This window comes from Anser cygnoides, chromosome 3, assembly GCF_040182565.1.
Source record: "Anser cygnoides isolate HZ-2024a breed goose chromosome 3, Taihu_goose_T2T_genome, whole genome shotgun sequence".
Taxonomy (NCBI): domain Eukaryota; kingdom Metazoa; phylum Chordata; class Aves; order Anseriformes; family Anatidae; genus Anser; species Anser cygnoides.
Genome location: NC_089875.1, coordinates 83,217,079 through 83,234,676, shown reverse-complemented (window position 1 = coordinate 83,234,676; position 17,598 = coordinate 83,217,079). Strand labels below are relative to the sequence as shown.

The following is a 17,598-nucleotide window of genomic DNA, read 5'->3' as shown; positions in this document are numbered from 1 at the left end:
TGTTTGGATCTGACAACCTTTGCTGAATTTGGTAGTGATAATTGTTGAAAGCCTGCACAGAAATTCTCTCCATTGCTGGATCTCGTGAGCCAAAGCTGGGATCCTGAAACTTGTCTGGTGTTGAACCTCTTGGATAACACGGCGTCGTTACTGAGATCCCCAGTAAACTTTGAGCACCTTGCCAGCTCCATGGCTTTCTGTTGCTTTATGCGGAACATAACTAGGCAAATTCTCTGCAAATGCTCCGTCAAGAATACTCTCATATGACCTGAAGATGGCCTTAGCAGGACACACTCTCTGCAGTCTATGTGCTTACAGTAAACTTGTTTGGTTTTGAGGTAATTCATTCAGTGCTGCCTGTGCACAGGAACCTGGACTTCATTAGCTAACTTTCAGCTCTCTGTTTTTACCAAAATCCACCAGCTTTTCACATACGTTTCTGTCTGCTTCAGTATGGTTTCTTTTCCTAAGATCTTTGCAGGCATTTTCCTTAGTCAATGTAAAGTTTCTGTCTAAACATCTGGTCTCAAGAGGACTTCCCCTGAGGTCACCAACATCTTGGAATCACCCACTTCCATGGATGTCCACCTGACAGACCCACCAACTAGCCACAAATCTGTCTGGCCATCGCTCTTAGGATCCACTCATTTCACTTGCAGCTTCAGCATCAGTTTTAACTTTTTCAGTCAAACACTAGCCATCTGCATAACATCTGCAATGGACACATGAATGGGACAACTGAGGGAGACTCTTCTGAGCTACATGGTCTACTGGCAGCCTCTGGACTGCATCCAAAGCACTCTGCACCTCCCAGCCTGTAACATGGAGGGGCTCATCTGTCCAAATTACATATCTGCAGTGCTGATAGCTACATCCAAGCCAACCATCAAGGGCTGAGGGGGAAGAGTTTCCAGGAAATGACACATTTTATCAGGAGGTGGCTGTCTGACATCAGCCAGGTGCAGCTGGCTGGCACACAAGCATTCACACCATGGGTTCCTCCCTGGGGACCTGTGAGAGCCAGGGTGAACTCAAAAACCTGCAAGCCTAAGACAGACTTGGATATTCAGCTAGGCAAATATTTTATTTACTCTTTTTTTCTGAATGGGCAGAGTCTATGATGTGTGTGGTTAATATTAGCAAGTCCCGTCCTTCTATTTGTTTGTTCTGATGGAGTCTCAGATGTTGAATGTCCATGGATAACATGTCCCAGCGGCTTCCTACATGTTTTCCCTTACTGGAGTCACTGCAGCCTTTTGCTTTTGGCACAAAGAAATCCAGCAGCTTTTGTTCTCCACTGTGAATATGCTGCAACATTTCCAGCTCTGTCAATTCTGAGATATTTCATGGTTTTGGACTAACATTGGAGTATGACTGCAGATCTGGACAGCTCTAACAGCAATATTCCTTGAACTTCTGTGCTGAAATGGCTTTAGTCTGACACTTGGATGTACTGAAGCTCTGTGAATTATACACAGTCATTTGAAAAATTACCAGTTGGCTCCTTCTCCTCTGCTACTGATCTTCATCACCATAACACTGATGTCTAAAAGCAGCAATTAAAAAAAAATAAAGAAATGAAGTGTATTATAAACTGCACAGAAACACACCAGCATGGCATAAATAGGAAGAGAACAGCAAACAGGAACCACAAATCTATATCACGCCATTCTGATTTCTATGGCCACCTTCTAAAAGCTTCTGGATGTGTTATTGCAGATGAAAAGACTCCACCAAATTGCACAGATAAAGTCGTCTGACACAGTTTCACCACCACAGCTGGTTCCTGCCTCTGGCACTCAAGCTACCAACAGTCCTTCTTGGTCTTCAGATGTGTAACAAAACAGAAATGCCACAGCAGACATTCCCAGCTGTGCCCCCCTTTAGCCTGCTGCCAAGAAGCGTAACCCCACTGCAGTGCCACAGCTCTGTCCTCCAGATTTACACAGGCAAACTGGAGTTATTTTAGACCATTTTCTCAACCAATATATTTCCTCTCAAAAATGCTTATGCCAGATACTGCTTTGATTTTCAACTTAGATTTATTATTACTTTTATTTATTTTAACTGAAGCAATTGCCTCTGTTGTTGTCTCCCACAACCTCAATTTAGTGAAGCATTTGTTTGCCCAGTTTGGCTTCCTGCTCTCGTTAATGTCTTTATATGACTGGTGGGCTGGATCTTCATCGAAACACACTGTGTATTTCCACCAGCTTAGCTTCTGCTCCTATGTCTCCTTGTCTGCAGATAGCATATGGTGTAATATGGGAAGACAGAAGACTGTAATTAGTAAAACATCAGTCTGATCATAATAATTAACTGAAATAAAATATTAATAAGAGGTCTTGTTTTGCAGCAAGAGACTGCAAGTGTGCAGGAGTCAGCAGACAATTATGTAGCACAGAAATCACTGCCATTGGCAAATGAGCAAGCTTAGTGTATCTGTAGAGTTTCTAGAGTACTAGAGCATCCTGCTTGTCCCTCTGCAGAATGAGGGGGTTCCTCAGGGGTCAGCACTATCAGAAGACAAAGACCCTCTGCCCTTTCTGTCACCCAAGTGACACCTATGAAGAAGAGCAAGTGTGGCAGTGTCCCAGACTTTGAAGGTAACAAGCTCAATATTGAAGTGTGTGTCTTAAATCCATGTGATCCAAACAATTTACACCCATCAGCTTCCCTTGCACCCACCCTCCTTGCAGCATCCTTGTACAGAAACCAAGAAAATGGATGCCCAAAGCCTGCAAGCTCTTCTTCAAGCCCCATCTTGGAACACTTCTCTCTGATCTCACTCCTTGGTGGGTAATGCAGGTCTTCAACATTACTGATAGTTAGAAGCTTTCTAGTTTCCAGTTTTGCATTATTCATGATGAGCTCTATTCATATAAACCTGTACCAGTTTACCCTTTGACACCAATAATTCTCCTTGTCTGGCAGTTATCCTTCCTGAAGTGTTCACAGACAGAAATCATCTGTCTTCACAGCTGTGATTTTGCAAGGCTCGACAAGAAAAGCTCTTTAATTCTGTCCTTGTTAGACAGCCTTTCCATTTCCCTAACCATCCTAGGAGTCCTTCTCTACATATGTACCTGTTCACATACATATTTCTTCAACATAACTAACCAGAATTGTACAAAATGTTGGAAATGAGGTCTTACCAAATGCTCTAGACCTGGTGATAATATTTCCTACTTTTACCAAGGCAGACACTTGGTACCTGTTGGAATGTCATTAGTACTCTCTTTAGAATCTCTTTTTTTTTTCATTTTTCAATGTCCTTTTAGTAAGGGAGAGCAGCACACAACCCTATCAAATGTAAGGATCCTTTGCCTGGCTCAGCCTCCTCTTCACCCAGGGCCTCCATAGAGGCTGTTGAGTTTTCTCAGGAAAAACTCAGGGATTTTCAGGGATTCAGCTGACCTCACAAGTCAGGATTTTTAATCCTGTCATTTCTGCATGACCAGAAGCAGCTATTAACTTCAAGCCTTACTGGTGTCACAGAGTTGTGCTTGGAACAGAACTTAATTAATTTTGGTCTTCATATCATTTACAATTTTTTTATTAGTGGAATTTTGACATTCACTTTGCAGCACAAATTATCGTGGATTTATTGAGATTTTTTTTTGATATGACATCAACGTCATAAAGCAATGGGGCTTTGATGTGAGACCATCAGCCTTGGAACCTGGTTTCTTACTATTCCAAGAAACTGCTTGGGAGCCAGACAATTTATTGATGTAACCACAGTCTAGAGCTGATGTATTTATCCCATGCTGTGGTTTTAATTTCTCCATTTGGTCTGCAAGAATATTTGAGTCTTTATGCAAGTATGAACTGAGTCTTAAGGTGAAGTATTAATGTTTGCATTTCTTCTCTGATCAGGATACAAGTAACATGATTGTTTTCCTGTATGATCTTCTAAAAAAATGTCTTGAGGGTACTTTCTGCTCCTACACCTGAGAGTTTCAACTTACACCAGGTTTCTCAGGGCCCTGTACAGCTGAACTTCACAGCCTCTGTGAGCAGCTTTTTCCTTGTGTTTTGCTGGAATTTCGCTTGCTGCATCTTATGACTGTTGCCTCTTGCTGAGCATCACTGAGAGCGGGTCTGTCCCTTGTGCAAAGCATAAAAGCCTTCTCCATGTTCTGTCACCATTACTGGGCGAAGCAGCACTTCCCACGCTGACGGGGGAGCAGTGATTCAGCAGGGGACAGCCAGCTCAGCAAGGGCAGAGAGGCCTTGACCTGCCATGAACAAAAGCTGCACAGGAAAATAGAGTGCCAGATGTTGAAAAGGAAGGAGCCGCGGTGTTGGGATTGTAATGTGGTAGATGAGCTGTGTTGCAGAAAAAAAAAAAAAAAAAAAAAAAAAAAAAACCACTTTTTTTTTCCTACTTACCCACGTGGTTTCACCATTGTTTCTTATTTTCCCTTCCAAACCAGGTCAATGCCAGTTACACGAATCTATACGCATCTGACTAAAGCGGTCACATGCTGAAGCCACTGCAAAGAGCCACTGGAGTGTATGAGAGAGCAGTGCTGGGGGAACTGGGGCACAAAAGGTCTGTCAGGCAGCGTTTATCTCGCATTGCTCAATTGCCACATAAAATGGAGAGAACTGGATGTTCACTTCCTCTCAAGCACACTAGCAGAGTGGTGGAGTTAAGACATATTAGGCACACCCATAAAAGAGGAAAACCTCAACTAACGCCCTAACATAATGAATATGGGTTTTGTGGGGTCTCACATTGTTGCTTTCTGCTCATTTGTCCTCTTCCTGCGTCTGTCCTCTCTTTACCATCCCAGTGCTAGCATTTTACCTTTCCAACTCAACCTCCTGCTCTCATTTCATTGCACCTTGGTGCCCATGCACACAGGAGGGACAAGCAGCAGCAGTGGTAGGACAACGCAGCCCTGAGTCGCCGCCTGGCCCCCAGGGCATGTATCCACACAGAGGCCATCCCGCTCCTGCCGCCAGTGCTGGCTGCTTGCTCCCTATGGCACTGGTCCTGGGGACAGGAGATGGTTCTTACACCCAGCACCAAACCTTTTGGCTGTTCCTGTAATCGCAGTTGAGATTGTCTGCAATTTTCATTTCCATTGGGGTACAAGGGCATAAAGGAGAAGGAAAAAAAAAAAAAAAGAGAGAGGGAATTTGTATTATTGTTCACTCTATTTTTCTTGTGCTTTCCCATCCGGAACACCAGCTTGGTATATTTTTCCCTGCCAGTGTTGCCAGCTTCCTGCAGCCAGGGCAGCACTAGTTTCCAGTGGTGCAGGCAAGTGGTTTTGGGGTGAGCAGGCAGCAGTGCAGGCAGGCAGCGGTGCAGGCAGGCTCCCACCTGCTGGAGACAGGCAGCTCTGCAGCCACGCTCCCTGGCTGCCCAGCAGGAGGGTTCCCAGCAGGCGGAGAGCTGGTGGGCATCTCCAGACCCCCAGCCTCCTGCCCTGGAGGTGACGGGTGCTTTGGTGTGTCAGGGGAGTGCACCCCAGCATGAAAAAGAGACCACAGCTGGATGTGTATTTGTGTCTGGAAGGAAACAACACCTTCCTGGTGCCCTCTGGGGAAGGGAGAGGAGAGGAAACAGTCTCAAGGCCCATAAAACTGGGGGCAGTGTGGGAAAACTCTGAGAGGTTTTTTTCTCTGAAAGAAAAAAAAAGAAGTTGATTTTCCTTTATCAAAAATGGAAATACGATCACTCTTTTTCCTGTCTTACATGCCTGCAATCACTGTAGAAAATGGAACTGCGCATTTTTTCCAATAGTACAATTTCCAAGTGTTACCAAGAGGCCTGGTATGTGCTCCCACTGACCTGATTCTTTTAAAACCCCAGAGCCCAAGAAGACATTGGCATTTCTGCCAAATGTTGTCTGTACTTTTTAAAAATTTTCTCTGGCACTAGAGGAAGACAAAAAAATGTCTTTTATTAATTTGTGCATGCCTTTTGCGTATGGCTTCTGCAGCTCCTTAGAAGATGTCCTCTCTCCATGCAGTATTAAAGACACTGGCCAGTGTGCCAGGCCCACAAAAGCCCTTCACAGTCCCCAAGCTGGCAGCCCCGTAACAGCAACATCTTTCATAGGTGCCAAATTAGAAGAAATCCAGCATTTCTGAGAGATGATTAAGATGATCTGGTGGGGCTGCTCCATCCCCGACGTCAATAACCCAACGTTTTCCATCTCACTGCTCACCTTGTGTCAGTGTCACAACATTTCCTGATGGCCCTGAACGAGGCCTGCAATCTCCATTACGTCATGTGCAGACAAAAAGGAGCTGCACTGTGCTTTGTGCTGAGAGTCACGGAGCTGCTCACGGGGTGCTGCCGTCATTCAGGGCCCCTTCCCACAAATGTACACAAACGGCAAGAGCTCGTCGCGGTGTCTCAGAGACGTGCAGCACGCGGCCTCTCTGTGGCAGCAGCAATTAGCGGCAGCGTTAATCACCTGCTGCGCCTCCTTGGAAGTCTGTGCCGTGACAGCATCCCCGCACCAGCACTTCTGGCTGTTTGAAGGCCTCGCCTGCGCAGGGCTGGCTTTGTTCTCAAACTTCCTCTGGGGTTAGTCTGTTCTCCACAGCCTGGCGTCACTGCAGGAATGTGAGGAGAAAGGTAAAGAAGAAAAAACACCCCAACATCTGAGACACCCCGGCCGCCCCTGTCTCTTCCCATTTTACCTGCTCAGGAGAGACGAGTCTCGTCTGTCCTCGTCTATTTACCTGGCACACCTTGGGGGGGTTCCCACCTTAGGAGCATTCATTTTGTGTAAGTCAAAGTATTGCAAAATACAAAATGGTGACGTAAAATGGAGTAATTCTTGCTTTATACTACAGTTGTAACCTTCCTTCTAGTTATTTTCTGTGAGACCATCAGTAAACCTGTAGGCTGGCTCCTATCAGGTGATGAGTAAGATGCAATAGCGGTAAAAGCCAGCACTCACAGGCGTAACTCTCTTTCCCTTTCTTGTGTGTGAATCACTTTTATTGTATCAGTGCTCTTGGGTCACGGGATAACCATAGCGACTTTTCTACTTCACGACCAGAGTTATTATTGGCATTATTTAATGACGTTTCAGCGGGTTTGGCTCTCCGGTTGGTTTTGCTTTTCATCCCACAGCTCCGGGAGAATGCCTCAGACCCTCACCCTGCAGGGTGGCCGCATGGTCCCCTGCCAAACCCCACGGGCTGTGGCCTCCTGCTTTCCACGGGCTGTTTCACTTGTGTGTGGCCATGGCCAGGGAGCTGGTGTCACCCTGGTGTGTCCAGGTCCCCTCCTGCCTCCCTGCGCTGTTCTGTAGCATATTGTGGAGTTTGGGTCCAAGCGATGCTGCTTGAGCTCTAAGTACGTATTTTTGGGGTCTGTTTTTCCTGTGGCGGAACAAAGCCATATTTAGAGGTCAGGTGTGGGTGGATGATTGCAACCCCTGATCCACGGCCAGAAGCGTTACATTACATAAAGAGGTTTTTTCTTCATTAAGGATTAATCTGTGCTAACCAACTGTCAACTGTTGGTAACGAGGGTTTATTAACATGCTGCCCTACCCGGACTAGGGGCATTTAGCTGACTTATTACGTTAGATGTAATATGAAAATGCACTTATACATATCCCAGGCGTTCAGAGGCCCTGCTCTCAGCCTGCCCACGCAAGCAGTGCTGCAGGGGGTGAGGGCAGGGCTCGGCCCTCTGCCCTCCGCTGTGCTGCCTGGCTGCGGGATGAGGCACTTCTGTGTGAGACTTTATTCAAGTCAGGAGAGGGGGTTGTTCTGCCCTGCAGTGTTTCTGTAAATGTTCAGCAACTCGTCACTTCTGGGCTGCCAGGAGATGTTAGCAGGTGTTACGGGAGAGATGGGGGATGCTGTTCATGGATGAGTGATCACCTCCATGCAGCGTAACGAAGCGTTTAATGAAATAGTTTAAAAACCCATATACCAAAAAAAAATATATCAGATTCATGTGAGGCAGAAACAAGGGTCATGGCAGACAGCAGAAGATGACTGGAGGGGTGGCTGCTTGGCAGCAAAGTGTGAAGTCCTCCCCGCTGGGCTGGTTACCTGAGAGCAGGAAGAGGGGAGGCTGGCCTGGGGCATGGGCAAAGTGCTCACGGTGTTCAGGCACGTCCAGGCTCAGGGAGAGAGATGGGAGCTGGCACAAAAGACAGTTCAGACACCGCAGTGCCGAGCATAACTAGACAACCAGGATCTACAAGCCTGAAATGGCCCTCTGAAACATGTGGAGCGAGGGTGGCACATAAAGCCGTGTCAACACCAGGCCGTACTGCAGCATCCACACACTTGAGAGGCTCAGGCATGAAATTCTGGACTTAAAGTGCCTCAGACAGAATATTTTTGTTTGTTTGTTTGTACAAAGTCATTTTATCTCCCACCGATTAGCCTAGGTTAAACCTACTGGTTGATTAGATTGATGTGGTAAGGAAGCAGCCTTGCGGGTGTGGGTTGTACTTGAAAAGCAGCCTTGGTGATGTCTTCCTCTGGCAGAGCACTGGAGCTGTCAGTCACACGTTTTGATGGATGACTTTCGTCACCAGCTGTGACGTGGGAAGAATATTGACATGCTGTAGTGTTTATGTCAGCTCGCAGAGGACTAAAGGAGAGAAAGCACAAACATTACAGCCATGATATATATATATATTTTTATTTCTTTTTTAAGGGAGCCATGTTCTGCTAAGCCCCGCAAGGCAGTGCCTGCACGAGGGTGGGCAGGAGGTGGGAGAGCCCTTCTGTGAGAGGCTGAGCTTGGGGAAGGGCAAGCCAGGGGCAGCATCACCCCTGGGCAGCATCATGCCAGGCACCAGGCGCGTCTGAACGACACACACCAAGCTCGTGCCCCAGCCGTATGCTGTATGAATGCCAGGGTGGGCTCCAGGCAGCTCGGCAAGCGCCATTTCCCACTAACAGCTCAGTTCCTAATTGAGTTACAGTTTTCACTTCCCTGGTCATTTAGGGCACAGAGTGCCTGAGAGCCTGGGGCAGACCATTTGGCCCCACGTAATCAGCAGGGCCTCCCATTTCGATCCTGTCCTTGCTTTCTGTGCCATACACCTGCCCCTCTCCAAACCAGTAAGCCTTATGAAGCAAGGGCTCCTGCTCCTCCTCCCGGGGCCATCACCGGGAGGAAAGGGAGGTCTGATGTGCCAGGAATCTGGCAGCAAAATCCTGCAAACACCCATCACATCTGCAGACCTGCGCTGATCTCCTTCATGGACAAAACACAAAGGGGGAGCTCCCCACCCTGCCCTGTGAGGAAGAGAAACCTTTCTTTCCACCCACCATCCTTGGGGCAGATCGGAGCCATCTGGCAACACCAACCCCACAAAGAAAGAGGGCCCACAGGGGTGTACTGTGTGGGACCATGGGTTGAGGAAATGTTCTTTGTTACTGTCCCCGGGGTGGCAGTTTGCAGCCGTTTCATGCTCACAGCTGGGGGTGACCGTCTGAGCTGCTTACAGTCTCCAGACCCAGCTTGAGCAGACCTTCCCTCCCCATATAGTCCTACAAAGTCTTCCTCAGCACCACACGAAACACCCAGAAACATGTGTGAGATGCCAACACTACTTCTTGCTGCAATGATGTGGTCTTTCTCTTGTCCAGCTCCTTGGAAAGTGTCTTGTCTCCCCACCTCTGGGCTGATTAATGCTGCCTTTCCTATTTTGTGGAACAACATAAGTGAAACTGTAGATGACAAAAACGCACATATTTACTTGGAGGCCATTGCGATTACAGTCAGCTTGAGGCACTGAAGGTCTCCTCCCAGCCATACCGTTAGTATGTGTTTATTATGCACCTATATAAGAAAGGTTTAAAATTTTTATGGTTGAAATGAATCTGGACCGTAATAAAAATCCAGATAAAATGGAAAGAGCCAGGAGGGTAGAGTTCTGTCCCATTTCCCAAAATATATTTGTTCAAGTAATTCAAACTGTCGTTACAATTAACTTGTTCTTTCATTTCCCTCTCTGAATTCCCTCTAAGCTAAACACACAATTTTCTTCTATAAATCTGTGTGACAAGTAGAGCAGTAAAATCTTTTTTTTTTTTTTTTTTCCACATCATTTATATGCATTTTCCACGGATTGGGTTCCCAGGCACATTTCCTAAGCTAATTTCTTTGGTTGCAAGGGCAAACATCAACATTCAGAGCACCCCGAAAGTCTTGTGGGAGCAATCCCATTTGGACAACTGGCTAAGATGAGTCGTGGTTGTTTTCTCAAAGGCAAAAATCAGTCTTACAGTCATCTTCTAAGGGCTTTCTGTTTGTTCTGAGGAACAGGCAACACGTGGCTCTCCTGGTTAGGGGGTCCCCAAAGGCAGGCGTGGGGAATACCCTTCATGGCCTGTCAATGTCTTGTGAGTGCCCCGTGAAAGGCTGGCTAAGGACCAGCTAATGACACAGGTGGCTGGAACTGAGTCCAAACCTTTTGCCAAAACAGCTACATCACCACACGCCTCCACCCCACTCCACTGCCCCATGGCTTGTGGGGATCCCACCACTTCAGGGCTGTGTCCTGCTGCTGCCAGCTGTACACAGGGTGTATGGCAATCGTCGGCCATCAAATCTGCTTGGAAATCAGTCACTGGCTGGGCCCCACCACATGGTGCTCACGGCAGCTGTGCCAGCATAGCACAGCACGGCTGGCTTCCAGCCCTAGCCTGCTGCTGTGACCCCACAGCTGATATACATGGGCAGGTGAAGTCTTCTTCTATGGAGGCAATGCAGGTTAGCATCAAAAGCTGGTGGCATAAGGCATCGTTCATTTGGAGAACATTTTGTGGACAGCTGTGGCTGACCCTGAGCATCTCCTGGGAACCAAGAGCCTGGAGCTTTTCTGCCAAGGGCCTTGGGAATTTATTGAGGGCATTTACTGTCTAGGGCCTTGGTTGGCTTGTGGAGTAGAGCCTGAGCAAAGGGAGCCAGCTGAAGGACTTGTCCCAGACAGCAGAGGACGGCTTCTTCTTGCCCAAATCAAAGCATGCCACATGTGATGTGTGATATCCAGGCACCATCTGCCTTGGGAAAGCTGGGTCCTCCCCTCCTCGCCTGTGGTCACCCCATATGGCCACAAGAGCTGGACACAATGAGCAGCACCTCATCCTGCTCATGTCTGATGTCTCTCCCCACTGTTCTCACTTCGTCTGAAATGGTAATTCCTCTAACCAGGAGAATAATGACCCCAATGCGTTATTTCAAATGTCATTTTTTGTAAAGGAATTAATCAGCTTACTGCGAGACTGGATTACATTTTAATTTTTATAGTGCTAAAGTCTCTCTGTTTTTAAATGCATTTTTCAGTTCTTTAAATTTCAGGAGGGCAGCATCTCACTTGGTTAGACCATGCCTTACTCTAATCTTTTCAATGTGGAAATTTGACAGACAATAGCCATTATTCAGTAGTCCTGGTATCAGTTTAGCCCGTGCACATTTCTTTTCAGCCGTATTGTCTGCGTTAGGGATAATAGCAAAGATTGGACAGCTGGGAACTACAGGCAGTTTTATCTTCCATTAGTAAGTGTGGAGAGAATCTTTTCAAAGCACAAAGGATGAATTATATGTAAAGCTTTCATTTATAGTCAAATGGAGATTGAGAAATCTACCTGCCCTGAAAAACATGCCCTGAAATTTAAAGTAATTATTAACATTTCTTCAGCCGTGGGCTGCAGTTTTCACAAAAGGTCTCTGTAGCTTATAGCTGTAATTAATGGCTCAGTTTTTCCAAGGAGCTTTGCGTATTTCAAAGTACTTGAATGCTTCCACTGAATTTCTTCCACCTTTTGAAATGCTTTTTATTTAAAATCAATTACAAATGAGGTGTTTATTCAAATCCTCTACCACTGGGCATTAACTTGTAGCTAGCAGATCTCCAAACGGAATTTAAATCACACTTTAACGTTCACACCATGAAATGGACTCATTTCCACCCTTTCCATTTTCTGTTTTATTAACAGGTTTGATTACAGTGATCAGCACAGTGGTTTGTACCCATTGTACAACAAGTTTAGCACCAGCATTCCTCACAAGCTTCTCAGCATGTCCTTTTTCAGAAGGAAAACGTGAGAGAACCCATAATTTTTATTTATGGAGTAACTTGCGAATGCCTCATTTCACGGCCCTTGGCTGTCAATAAAAGACTTTCTTCAAATCAGCATAATCTGTAAGTTTTCTTGGGCATAATAAATGTTAATTTACATACTATATGTTACAATTTCACATATGTACACAATTTCACAGAGGTACACATCCCAGAGTCTTCCTTTGTTATGTGCTACCCATATATACATTATACATATGTGTACATGTATATGTGTGTATATATATATATTTTTCAAAGACACGATTTGATTAGACAGAAGTAAGAATATAATACAGGCAGACGCAGCATGAGCAGAGCCGACATTTTGTCTCTTCATGGTTGGACCAGGTTACTCAGAGATGGTGTACTCACGGGCTTTATTTGCCCAAATCCCTTATGCACTTCTGGAAATCCTGTCCTTCGGTAGGTTAATTGTCCAGATGCTCAGTGCATCACAGAATTGGGTTGCATCCATCCAACATTGGTCAGAGCCTCGCTCCAGGCACTATTTTTCAAAACAGTGGTTGGATCTTGGGATTGTAAGTTAGTGCCCATGAAGTCTCTTGTAACCCAGGAGAGATGAAAAGTGAAATACATTCTCAATATCATACTTTAATATTTGCTCTAGCTTCATGCCTAGCCATATTCCTCCTAATAAGCAGAAAAACACAACTCATAAGCTGCCTGAAGCAAATGTCTTGGTTTTATTCTCATCTATATTTTTCATCTGTTGTTTTAATGAGTAATAATTATAAGCGGTGCCCACGATAGAATTTTTTTTTTTCCTTTAATGGAAAAATACCCTTCTTGATGATGTTGCAGGCTGTATAATTGTGTCTGGCAGAAACAGATGTGGATGTTTCACCACGCACCAATCTATCAGTCACGTACACAGGCGTGTACAATAATCGTAAGGTTCAGCAACCATTACTGTGCTCCACACACATGCTAGTTAAGCTCCTCAGCCCCTCCTGAGGTAGGTAAATGTCATTGCTCCCCATCTTCCAGATGGAGAAGCCGAGGCACCGGGGGGTTGAATGGCAGCACCGGGCCTGGCGGTGCAGGCCTGCTGGCCTCCGGCAGTGCATGGCCCCAGCAAAGGCCCCTGCCTGCCCCGCTCCGCTGCCTCGTCACAGCGCTGAGACCCATCCTGCTATGTCCGGGCTTTAACCTCTCAAAAGTTGTCTGGGCTCTCTTTTTTTTAATAGTTTTTGCCTCTTTAATGTGGTTATCCCCACTTGTTGATGACAGAACTGCCCAGGTTTCAGCTCCGAGAAGAGTGGGATGTGGTAAATTCACGGATCTGATGGCTCCAGGAGAGAAATGTCAGGCTGGGGGAGAGGACAAGCCTTCCTCTCAGACACTGTCCTCCCATCGCTTCCCTTCTCTGCAGTGATTTCAGGGCTGTGTTTTCTTACTTTCATGACCACACAGAACTCCATAAATGACAGTTATTAACATGGCTGATGAAAGGGGTACACCGTTCTTAATTTAATTTCTCTGATCAATTTTGTTTCCAGTAAATCAGTGTGACCATTGGTGTGACTTAGGCAGCAATATCTGAGGCACAAGGAAAATTCTGGGTGTTGTTGACAGCCTGGAGTTGACAATTCCCAGCCCACTTCTACATCCCTTGAGATTTAAGATGTAAGATTTATTGCTACAGTAAGTAGGAAAATTCACACACCAACAGTTACAGTTTTATTATTTTTGTTTGTTTCTCCCGTATTAATGTGATTTAGATGAATCTTTCTGGCCCAACCCTAGTCAGATGTGTAATTGAATCTTATCATTGAATTGCTTTCTACACTCAGTCCCAGATCTTCATACTTCAGGCTCTGCCCATCCTGCTGAATTTCAGCTTGGCAACCAAATGCTTTGATGAATATAATCTCCACAGCCAAAAAGCCACGATGTTTTTTAAAAATAAAAGGCATGCAAATTTGGCCATCATTGTCTTGCTGCTATTGTGTAGAAATATTTGGGTTTCGTTGTCAGTGCTGTTAGCAAAGGAAGGGAAGATATCACTGGATGGAAAACAAAATGCCAAGCTGTGTAGTTGGTTACAATGCTTTCCAGCAGCTTCAAAGGACTTACATTGACCTTGTAGCCAGAGGCCAGACAGGGTTTCACTGAATCCCACAGTATTATTCTTGCCACTTCATTCTCTGACATGTCTATATTTCTGTAGAAAGAAGTTCTGACAGGCATCTCTCCCTGTTGATCCAAAATCCCTGGTCAGAAGGGCAGTGTGTTGATTTGGAGAGGCATGTTGGGATACACTATTTCTCCATGGTCTGCACTTTCCTCACAGGGGTGACGAAAATCTTTGAAAGCTACCAGTGCTGCCCTCAACAATGTTTTCTACTTCTGAAGAAAATGATGGTCCCAGAGATGATGCCCATTCCCATACAGTGACTGTGCATGCTACTCACAAGCTTTCCTTCTCATTTTAGAGGTCAGGTGCTACATATCACGTGCTGCACTCAGGTTATATGGAAACACATGCCTAAACCTCCCTGTTTTCATTACTCACATACCCTGGGAGCCATCTGCTGTGAATTCATGGGCTGTGAATTCATTGTTCTGTTTTATCCACTCACTCAAACATACCACCTGCACTCTGTAACCAGCCCTGTGGATCCTGGACAGCCAACAGTCTCGCTGGTATCGATGTAGGTCCTGTCCAGAGAGAACACAATTTGGACCCTAAAAGGATGTCTCGTTCATAAGCCAATGGAAAGAAACATTGTATTCATAAGCCAAAGAAAAGTCGTTGGTCAAAGACAGAGATTTTTGAAAGGAGAGGCCTCATTCAGACCCCTTTCAGGAGATGCAGTTCCCAGGCCGCTCCTTGCAAGTCGCATACGTCAACTCCCCCAGGACAGCCTGTGTCAACGCACTCTCTGGTTGTCCACTGCACAGCAGGCAGCTCCAGTGTTGCCGGCCCCAAACGTACATACAGCACCTTTTGAGCAAACAACGAGCACATATTTTCAAGTATGAGAAACAGCATGTATCATAAAGCAAATGGGAGCTGGGGTGTGGGTTGGAAAGCAACTGGCACAGCAGGCTTCTCCATGATGTGCATGGAGTTGCCCACTGGAGGATGTGTCCTCCACTTAACCTGCCAAAACAGCTGTAAAATGATCAGCTTTCTGGCTTTGCATCCAAATTGAACTTAAAAAAGAACCAACAAAAGAGAGTTCTGTAAGTGTCTTTTGCTTCAGTCATTGCCGTGCAGGCATGCCTAGCTAAAGACGGACCAATATATCAAATTAAAAAATATATAGGTGCCTGGAAATATTAATCTGGAGTATTTATCAATTGCATGAGTGTTCTGGATGATGCGCAAGCCCACATGGCCCTTCAGGCCTCTCTTCCTTGATGAATTAGATGCGTTGCTCATGGCTAAGTGCACAACCATCTTTTCTTGTTTTTCTTCCTCTGGGACCATCTGGCTTCTTGTATACCCTGCCAGGCTGTTGGCATCAGATTCGCTGTAGTTTCCATCCAGCATCATGGTTTTTGAATGAGGTATTCCACATGTACATGGAAACTAGGAACACAAACAAGAAACACAGCTGAACACTGGAAGAACGCAATGGCAATAGAAATGGTGCCTTTCTTTTAACAGACAGTTTGCAAACAGTGGAGCTTGAAATTTTAGTTGAAATACTGTAACCAAAAAAAAAAAATCACTTTTTTAAATAAAACATCATGTTTTTTCCTTGTGTTCCGAAAGAAAAAGTTGTGGTTTAGATACAGTGCTTTGACAAGCAGGTTCAGAAAAAAATAGAAAAAGTGCTTTTGCAGATATAAAACCAAAAGGGTTTTTTAGCTAGCTCTGTTCAGCCTTTCTGTCTTGAGATTCCTTGTTATGCATTCTTTGTGCTTACAAATATTCGAAGGCAAGATACAGTTTTATCTGTGTCAATGGGTTATTCAGTACATGTTATGGAAAAAGAGCCAAGTTCTGTTTCACAGATAAATGTATTTCCTGTGTAAAACTGGTTTTAAATGAAGGCAAGATTCAGTTAGATGTCCAGTGTAAAATCCCAGCACTGTTTAACTCAATGTCAAAGCTCACATTGATTTCAGCAGTGCCAAAGTGCATCCCACAGTGAGTACAGGTAGAATTTTGAATAGCAAATACTATATTCTCACAGTTAAAATCTGTATGTTTTCTTTCTCAGCAACATGGATTATATATTTATATGAAATAAAAATGGATTCCAAAATCTCCTTTCTGTGAGGAGTTGCTGCCTCTGATTCCCCACAAATTGCTCTGTCTGCTTTCCTCACCCAGTAACACTTTGCCCCCAGTTCCCTCTTCTGCCAACTTTGATGGTTGGGTTATTCAAGGAATTGCTTATGTAAGTTCCACTAATATAGTGAAGGATACATACACAAAAATACAGTATATTCAGGATGCTACTGGAAAACTCCACACTGAAGACTTGCTCCTCAATGTAACCAATAGCTCATATTGCTTACTGAAAGCCTGGAAAATGATTTATGAACTGTTTTCTGTGTTACAGTCATGACCAAATGCTTTGATAGCAGCAGATGGTGTTAAGAAAAAAACATGACAAGTTTGTCGCCCGTTTGCTCTAACGCGTTAGTCCTATCACTCCGGGAACTTTTTGGAGCACTCCATGTGTACAGTTGAACAACTGTGTTTTAAGACATACTTTATGCAAAGCAGGTGTACATGCAAGTTGAGGGGTTTTTTTTTGTTGCACAAAGAGATAAACTTAGTTTTATCTCTCTTCAAAGATAAATCATATCCCTTATATCCTCCTCTCTCAAATAAACAAACAAAAAAAAAACAACCAACCAACCAACCAAACCAAACCAAACCAAAAAAAAAAGAACCGCAGGAAAGAATTATGTTAGGCTCTTTATCATCAACTGATGACAGGCCTGGGAGGTGGTGGGTGGAAGGGAATGCAGTTAAAGGCAGCAAGTTAATCGTTGCAGGACCCAACAGAGAAAGTATATTCTGCAGATGTACTTTTAGCCCCAAATTCCCTTGTTGCAGTTCCTTTGGTTTAATGTGCTGTGCGCTGACAGTCACCCATGTGGACAAGAGAGCCTAATGTACTAGAAGGCCACCTCCACACAGTCTTAAATCACACCTGTCTCCACAAACACATACACACAGAAGGACACTGCATAAGTTCACCCAGCAGCAATTTTAGTCTCTGTCTACATTAATAAATTAAATACTGCCAAAGAGTGTCCCAGGGTATGGGAATTTAACTGACAACACTACTAAGTGTCAGAAAGATCTCTGGCCTCAATTTTGTCCAGGCCAACTAGCACCAAAACACTCCTGTGTATGGTTTGGGAATTAGCACGGGCACATTAAAAATTGTGAGCATAAACTTGGCTAACTGTTAGAGTATGCTTGGTCTCACAGAACAACTCTGCTAATACACATACTGAATGCAATAGAAAGACCAGATCAGCTTTAAAAAAAAAAATAAAAAAAAAAATGAATGAATGGCTAAACAAG

At 44.9% G+C, this 17,598-nt stretch overlaps 1 protein-coding gene across 3 annotated transcripts in view; it reads right to left on the bottom strand.

The window, feature by feature from the left end:
• Positions 1–8,033: 8,033 nt before the first annotated feature.
• Positions 8,034–17,598, bottom strand: part of LOC106035345 (gamma-aminobutyric acid receptor subunit rho-2) — a 36,424-nt gene continuing 26,859 nt past the window's right edge. For all 3 annotated transcript variants that reach the window (XM_048049480.2, XM_066994539.1, XM_066994540.1), the window contains one exon: positions 8,034–15,636. In XM_048049480.2, the coding sequence (XP_047905437.2) occupies positions 15,328–15,636 (309 nt within the window). In that variant the 3' untranslated portion in view covers positions 8,034–15,327. The remainder of the gene's footprint in view (positions 15,637–17,598) is intronic.